This window comes from Piliocolobus tephrosceles, chromosome 10 (genome assembly GCF_002776525.5).
Source record: "Piliocolobus tephrosceles isolate RC106 chromosome 10, ASM277652v3, whole genome shotgun sequence".
Lineage (NCBI taxonomy): Eukaryota > Metazoa > Chordata > Mammalia > Primates > Cercopithecidae > Piliocolobus > Piliocolobus tephrosceles.
Window position 1 is genome coordinate 48445243 of NC_045443.1, and position 8043 is coordinate 48453285.

At 47.6% G+C, this 8043-nt stretch overlaps 1 protein-coding gene across 2 annotated transcripts; it reads left to right on the plus strand.

Moving 5' to 3' along the window:
- The first annotated feature begins 2221 nt into the window (after window positions 1-2221).
- Window positions 2222-7172, plus strand: DAZAP2 (DAZ associated protein 2). Of its 2 annotated transcripts, none has more exons than XM_023211090.2 (4): window positions 2222-2431; window positions 3856-3974; window positions 4384-4629; window positions 5713-7172. In XM_023211090.2, exons 1-4 carry the CDS (start codon window positions 2419-2421, stop codon window positions 5839-5841), a joined length of 507 nt encoding a protein of 168 aa, XP_023066858.1. In that variant the 5' UTR covers window positions 2222-2418; the 3' UTR covers window positions 5842-7172. The 2 variants fall into 2 exon arrangements, with proteins under 2 accessions (XP_023066858.1, XP_023066859.1); XM_023211091.2 differs by having other exon boundaries at window positions 2284-2431; window positions 4384-4552.
- Window positions 7173-8043: the final 871 nt, after the last annotated feature.

Below are 8043 nucleotides of genomic sequence, written 5' to 3' on the forward strand. Positions count from 1 at the left end.
ACAAGGTTTCACCATGTTGGCCAGGCTGCTCTCGAACTCCAGACCTCAAGTCATCTGCCCACTTTGGCCTCCCAAAGCGCTGGGATTACAGGCATTATTCACCATGCACGGCTCTTCAGCGTCATCTCTTATCAGTCCCCTTACCAGTATGCTCTGGCTACACCAAACTGTTTCATGCCCTACCCCTCTATAAGCTTTCTCACCTCTAGGCCTTTGCATAAGCAGTTCCCTCTTCCAGGAACCCTCTTCACTTGCTTAACTTGTTCTCACCCTTCAGATTTCATCTCAAACATCCCTTGCATCAGGAAACCTTCCCTGACTATCAGAATAGAGGAGGTGCCTCACCTACGTGTTCTCCTAACACCCCATGCTGTCTTTATGTCAGCACTAATCATTCTATGTTATGTGTTCACTTTTCTGTCTCTCCCATTAGGTAGACCATAAATTCCAATGGTAGACCATAAATTCCATAAGAGTAGGGACTATGCCAGTCTCTTCATTATGATTTCCATAGTGCCTGTCACAGGACCTGGCACATAATAGGTGCTCAAAAAATATTTGTTAAATTAATGCAAGAAAGAATGTTTGATAAACGACCAAATAAACATCTTCATCTCATTGGGCAATCTACGAGAATGAAGAAAATGTCAAAGCTTGATCCCGTCCAAGAAAGTAGCTAGTTACTACTACTTTTTTTTGTAGAGACGAAGTCTCACTATGTTGCCTAGGCTGGTTCTGAACTCCCGGCTCAAGGGATCCTCCTGCCTAGGCCACCCAAAGTGTTGGGATTACAGGTGTGAGCTGTTGAACCCAGCCACCATTTACTTCTTAATTCCACCTGCCACAGAAAGCATTAGCCTGCAACTCTTTTCGTTTCTGTTGGTAATTTCATTTGGCTCTGCCCTGGTTTTCCCAATGCCCAGGTCCCTGTGACAAGCAAAATACCCAACGACCTGCAAAGTAGGTTCTGACCAATCCGAGGGCAGCTTACATGAGCAGGAGGTAGGCCCAGGAGAGTTCCTGGGTCCTAAGAGTTAACGCTTTAATCATTGGACAATGCAGGTGGAACTATCCCTTGAGGCCAGGAATTCAAGACCAGCCCGGCCAACACAGCGAGACCCCATCTCTGTATTAAAAAATGAATAGCACGCGCCTGTAGTCCCAGCTACTTGGGAGGCTGAGGCAGGAGAATCGCTTAAACCCGGGAGGCGGAGGTTGCAGTGAATCGAGATCACACCACTGCACTCCTGCCTGGGCGACAGAGCGGCAGTCCATCTAAAAAAATAATAATAAAATAAATAAATAAATAAAAGAATAAAATATATGTATATATATATTTTTTTAGAAAGAAAGAAAACCAGCCTGGCCAACATTGTGAGACCCCTACTAAAATACAAAAATTAGCCCGGGATGGTGGCGTGCGCCTGTAGTCCCAGCTACTCAGGAAGCTGAGGCAGGAGAATTGCTTGAACCCAGGAGGCAGAGGTTGTGGTGAGATCGCGCCGCTGCACCCTAGCCTGGGCAAGAGCGACACTGTCTCAAAAAAAAGAAAAGAAAGACACTTAATCGCTGCCCTAAAGGATGCCATCTTTGCCCTTACGGGTAATTAAGTTAGAAAGCAAAGCCATACGTAGAGAAAAATAGAGGTGCCATACAGGTCACCTGTAACAGGTGCTAAAAAAGGGCAGGGCCACAAGAACTCCATGGGGACTGCAGGTATGTCAGTTTCAGTGCCAGCTGTTGCGAACACGGAAAACATAACCCCTTCCTGTACGTGAGAAAAAGAAACGAACACGAGAACATGCCGACAGCCTGTCCTGGAGCAGACAGGACGGCGAAGATTCCAGTGCAGGTCTCATCCAGGAAAGGATACATGTGAGCTAGAGTGGCAAAATAAATTTTAACGGAGCTGAAGCTTAAGTTGGGCTTGGTGGGGAGGGACGCATGATAAACTAAGGTGTGAGGAGCCGATTTCAGGCAGTGCGACAAATTTCCAGAAATATAAGCCCCTCGTGGAAGGTTGCCAAGGTGAGGTGACCTTGAGTGAATGCGTGTAGGCAGAGAAAGGTTCTGGGGAATGCTTGCATCGTTCTGCCGCCCAGCGTCCAACAGAGAAAAGATCCTGAATCGAGACAATACCTGCGTTTGCTTTTTCTCCAGCTGAGGGACACCGGTAGGGGGTGGAGGACGGGAACGAGCAGGGGGTGGGGCCAAGGCGAGTGGGCGGGACCGCGCCGACCCTCCCGCGACCAACTGGAGGCCGGGCGCAGAGGCGGAGTTTCCGGCGGCAGTGCCACTCGGGCGTCGGGTGACGCTAGGCGGACGGAACATCACGTGACACGGAAGTAGCTCCGAACAGGAAGAGGACGAAAAAAATAACCGTCCGCGACGCCCAGACGAACCGGACCCGCAGCCACCATGAACAGCAAAGGCAAGGACCAAGGGTGGCAGAGGCCGTCGGGGGGAGTACTGCTGGCCCAGAGTGAGCGGGTCCGGAGCCCAGGGTCACCAAACACCAGGTTTGGGGTGGGCTGCGTCGCGCTCCTTGGCCAGCTGCAGTCCACGGCGCTGCGCCTGACGCCTTCGTCATCCCCAAATTACGGCTGCTTGCTGCCTCCAGGCCCTTTCCTCCGTAAACTCTGTGGCGCAGTTTGGAGCTGCGGGCTCGGGTGGTGGGGGGGCTTGACATGATGGGCATCCGCAGGAGCAAATAGAGCGCTAGCGCAGGCATTCGCGTACGCCAATGGAGAGCCGGAGGAGGCGGGGCGCCGCGCTCCGGAACCCCCGGCAGGGCCCGAACTTAACTAGTGAGTTGCTGGAGTAGGCGCGTGGGCAGGGGCCTGCGAGGTCTGTTTTCTCCTTCCCTTCGCACCCCCTCGCCCTTCGCTGGCGGTATCAGAACTTATCCCCTTCTCTGTGGTTGTACCAGTGTGTCTGTCAGAGTATGATTCCTACAACCCAGGAATAGGGTGGGGGTGGAGGGCGGGGGAAGGAATAGAGAAAAAAAAAGAACAGGCCGGGCGCGGTGGCTCACGCCTGTAATCCCAGCACTTTGGGGGGCCGAGGCGGGCGGATCACCTGAGGTCAGGAGTTCGAGACCAGCCTGGCCAACGTGGTGAACCCCCGAGTCTATTAAGAATGCAAAAATTAGCTGGGCGTGGTGGCGGGCGCCTGTAATCCCAGCTACTCCGGAGGCTGAGGTAGGAAAATTGCTTGAACCCAGGAGGCGGAGGTTGCAGTGAGCGGAGATAGCGCCACTGCAATCCAGCCTGGGTGACAGAGCGAAACTCCGTCTCAAAACAAACAAAAACCCAAACATGATCCCCCGCTTTTCCAATGAGGACATTCCTCCTCAGCCCTCAGCCCTGCACCCTTTTCCCGGTCTCACGGTTCACTTCCATCATTCACACCCTTTGTTTGGAAGTCGACCTTGAATAGTAATTCTGTAAGGAAAATCAGAACTGTTAGCCACGAAGTCTGGGCTGGTTGTAGACAGGCTGTGGAGACTACCTAAAGCAGAGGCACCCTTGATAAGCCAGAACAGCAGCAGGCCAGAACCCCAGACCTGTCCTGCATTCCAGAGGGAACTTGTGCCCAGCTAGACTTAATCCCTTACTCCTGTGTTAGTAGGAGCAGTGAGCAGTGCCTTTCCTGTCCCGTCAGAATCCAGCACCTTCCATTTTAAGGGTGCAAAGACAATGCATATTTTCTTAGTTCCAGGAATCAGGCCCTCTGAGGCAGACTATTTGCAAATCCCCTTCTGCTTGCTCCCACTAAGTTAGCTACCCGGTATGACCTCTCTCATTTTGGTAGCTCTGTGTAGTAGGCAACTTGCATTTTTTTCTTGTCTTTCAGGTCAATATCCAACACAGCCAACCTACCCTGTGCAGCCTCCTGGGAATCCAGTATACCCTCAGACCTTGCATCTTCCTCAGGCTCCACCCTATACTGATGCTCCACCTGCCTACTCAGAGGTGCTTCCAGTTTGCCAGACTTGACCTAGCTGAGAATACTCTTAGAGTGGTCCTTTAGTCCTTAGCTACGTCTGACTTTACATGTTTACTCTTCACAAATGCTCACATGAATAATCTAAAACACTGTATAATTTGGCAGTTTTTGTCGGAGTTGAAAGTACATTATTTGATGATTTTGTGTTATTTGGCACAGGCTGAGGTGCAGAAGATGAATTTGCGTTCTGTGAGCCCAACATTAGCTATAGCAGGAAGTGATCCAGGAGAATATTGAAGGCCAGTGGAAAGGCAACTTGTATGATCTTACAAAAAGTATAACCTGCACAAGGAGAATTAAGAATTGGCTTATTAAAGAGATCTCTAATAGGAATGTAATCAAGTAACATTTTGCCTTCTCTTCTGCCTTTTCTAGCTCTATCGTCCGAGTTTTGTGCACCCAGGGGCTGCCACAGTCCCCACCATGTCAGCCGCATTTCCTGGAGCCTCTCTGTATCTTCCCATGGCCCAGTCTGTGGCTGTTGGGCCTTTAGGTTCCACAATCCCCATGGCTTATTATCCAGTCAGTCCCATCTATCCACCTGGCTCCACAGTGCTGGTGGAAGGAGGGTATGATGCAGGTGCCAGATTTGGAGCTGGGGCTACTGCTGGCAACATTCCTGTGAGTATGACCTCATCAGAAAGTGTTTGAGGGGGCAGAACTGTGGCAAGTGAATAGCATCTCACTGGGGACTGAGTTAACCTGATTCTTTTGTTTTCATGTCTGTCGAGTCCTGCTTGCTGCTTTTCCAGTTCATTTTGGTACACTGAACTCGTCTAGTAATGCTTCTTATTCATTCCATAAGCATTTACTCAATATTTGCCATCAGCATGGTGTTTTTACTAGGAACCCGGATGATTAAAAAAGTAGAATGTATAATCCCTAGTAAGTAGCTTTTAGATAGATGCTAACAATGTTATCATTTTTTCCTACTTAATTCCCCAGTGCATGGGATGTAGAGCCCAAATGACTACTCCGTAACTACATGCTAGAGATGAGGCGAATATGTGTCATTAGTGAGCCTTCAGTTATCCAGTAGTTTCTTCAAAAACTATGTAAGGGCCGGGTGCGGTGGCTCACCTGAGGTCAGGAGTTCGCGACCAGGCTGGCCAACATGGTGAAACCCCAACTCTACTATAACTACAAAAACGAGCTGGGCATGGTGGCAGGCGCCTGTAATCCCAGCTACTTGGGAGGCTAAGACAGGAGAATCACTTGAACCTGGGAGGCGGAGGTTGCAGTGAACCCAGATCCCACCATTGCACTCCAGCCTGGGCAACAAGAGCGAGACTCTGTCTCAAAAAAATTAAAAAAAAAAAAAAAAAATTAAAAACGATGTAGGGAGCATGTGGGATTCATCCATGGACTGGCACCCTGTCCCTGTTTTGGGGATGTGAATAGGGCAGTGGTTCCCTACCCTCCAAATGACTGTTGGTCTGGCCTGTTCATGTGCAGAAGCTAGCCATAGGCTTCCTCTTAGAGCTGGAACCCTTTGAATGAGTGGTAGGCTCCCTTTTCTCTTTGTATCTTTGGGTTCATGTGAAGTATAGACCTACTTTAGAACTCAAATTCATGGTGGAACTAGCTCCTTAAAATGCAGCTGGTTAGCACATTGCCTCATCCTAACAGGCTTCTCCTTCCCCTATGTCCCCTTCGCTTATATTAGCCACCCTGTGCCCATTCTATTATATCCTTTCCTTTCAGCCTCCACCTCCTGGATGCCCTCCCAATGCTGCTCAGCTTGCAGTCATGCAGGGAGCCAACGTCCTCGTAACTCAGCGGAAGGGGAACTTCTTCATGGGTGGTTCAGATGGTGGCTACACCATCTGGTGAGGAACCAAGGCCACCTTTGTGCCGGGAAAGACATCACATACCTTCAGCACTTCTCACAATGTAACTGCTTTAGTCATATTAACCTGAAGTTGCAGTTTAGACACATGTTGTTGGGGTGTCTTTCTGGTGCCCAATCTTTCAGGCACTTTTCAAATTTAATAAGGAACCATGTAATGGTAGCAGTACCTCCCTAAAGCATTTTGAGGTAGGGGAGGTATCCATTCATAAAATGAATGTGGGTGAAGCCGCCCTAAGGATTTTCCTATAATTTCTCTGGAGTAATACTGTACCATACTGGTCTTTGCTTTTAGTAATAAAACATCAAATTAGGTTTGGAGGGAACTTTGATCTTCCTAAGAATTAAAGTTGCCAAATTATTCTGATTGGTCTTTAATCTCCTTTAAGTCTTTGATTTATATTACTTGTTATAAATTGAACGCATTAGTTGTCTGCCTTTTCCTTTCCATCCCTTGCCCCACCCATCCCATCTCCAACCCTAGTCTTCCATTTCCTCCCACCAGTCTCCATTGAATCAATGGTGCAGGACAGAAAGCCAGTCAGACTAATTTCCTTCTTTCCTCGCACTTCTCCCCACTCGTCATCTTTTAACTAGTGTTTCACAAGGATCCTCTGAAACCCTCTCTGTGCCCCAAGCACAGATCCCATTACTTCTGCTTTCGTATCTCCTCAGGCAAAAGTGGAGGGTGCCTTATGGGCCCTTCTCATAGGTTGTCTCTGCATACACGAACCTAACCCAAATTTGCTTTGGTGCCAGAAAAACTGAGCTATGTTTGAACAAAGATATCGTGTAAAGTGTACTGTGAACAACAGTTGGTTTAAAATATGAGGGGCAAGGAGGAGGATGCATTTCAAAAGCTTGATTGATGTGTTAAGAGCCAAATTAAGAGGAGTTTTCATATCAAAAATTGGTTACCATTTTTTGTCAGAGTGTCTGATGCAGCCACTCATTCGGCTCCCCAGAATTCCTAGACTGGGTTAATAGGGTCATATTGTGAATGTCTCACTACAAAATGACTTGAGTCCAGTGAAATTTTATTAGGGTTAAGAATATTTCAGGGATCCTTAATGTTTTGATTTTTGTTTTCTGAAATTGGATTTTATTTTATTTTATCTTATAATTTCAGTTCATCTAAATTGTGTGTTCTGTACATGTGATGTTTGACTGTACCATTGACTGTTATGGAAGTTCAGCGTTGTATGTCTCTCTCTACACTGTGGTGCACTTAACTTGTGGAATTTTTATACTAAAAATGTAGAATAAAGACTATTTTGAAGATTTGAATAAAGTGATGAAGTTGCATTACACCTCACTGCAAGGATTCTTTACTTAGCTTGTTTTTAGATTTCTTCTATATATATTTTATTTATATCCCATCTAGAATTCAGCTAGGTGCTGCTGCTGCTGTGTTTCCTTTGATGACACTTTGAAATAAAGGCAGGAGTACAAGCCTAAGACTTGACCATTTTCATGAATTCCATTCCAGATGTTCAACTTTTCATCATTTTACTCCCTAACCTCTTCCAAATTTTGGAATTTAGGACCTAAACTTAGAAATGAGGAACTATTGGCCGGGCACGGGGCTCAAGCCTGTAATCCCAGCACTTTGGGAGGCCGAGGCGGGCGGATCACGAGGTCAGGAGATCGAGACCATCCTGGCTAACACGGTGAAACCCCGTCTCTACTAAAAATACAAAAAATTAGCTGGGTGTGGTGGCGGGCGCCTGTAGTCCCAGCTACTCGGAGGCTGAGGCAGGAGAATGGTGTGAACCCGGGAGGCGGAGCTTGTAGTGAGCCGAGATCGCGCCACTGCACTCCAGCCTGGGTGACACAGCGAGACTCTGTCTCAAAAAAAAAAAAAAAAAAAAGAAATGAGGAACTATTGATTCTCCTAACTTGCTCTAAAGTTTGGCTTGAAGAAAAGGTTCTGGTATAGCAATTTGTATATGTTGAGGATGACCTTCAGTTTCTCCAATGTTCTGTGTGGAGAAATACTGAAAACTCATAGAATCTAGGCTGTCAAGATAGATTCCTCAGCTTATTTATTTATTTAGTTATTTTTGAGATAGAGTCTCCCTCTGTCACCCAGGCTGGAGTGCAGTGGCGCAACCTCGGCTCGCTGCACCCTCTACCTCCCAGGTTCAAGTGATTCTCAGCCTCCTGAGTAGCTGGGATTACAGGCA

Bases quoted from the DNA above. Each gene is read 5' to 3' on its own strand.
- DAZAP2 (XM_023211091.2), top strand. The intron at 3,975-4,383 runs GTGCTTCCAGTT...TGCCTTTTCTAG, and splicing joins CTCCACCTGCCTACTCAGAG to CTCTATCGTCCGAGTTTTGT. The intron at 4,553-5,712 runs GCTCCACAGTGC...CTTTCCTTTCAG, and splicing joins CAGTCCCATCTATCCACCTG to CCTCCACCTCCTGGATGCCC.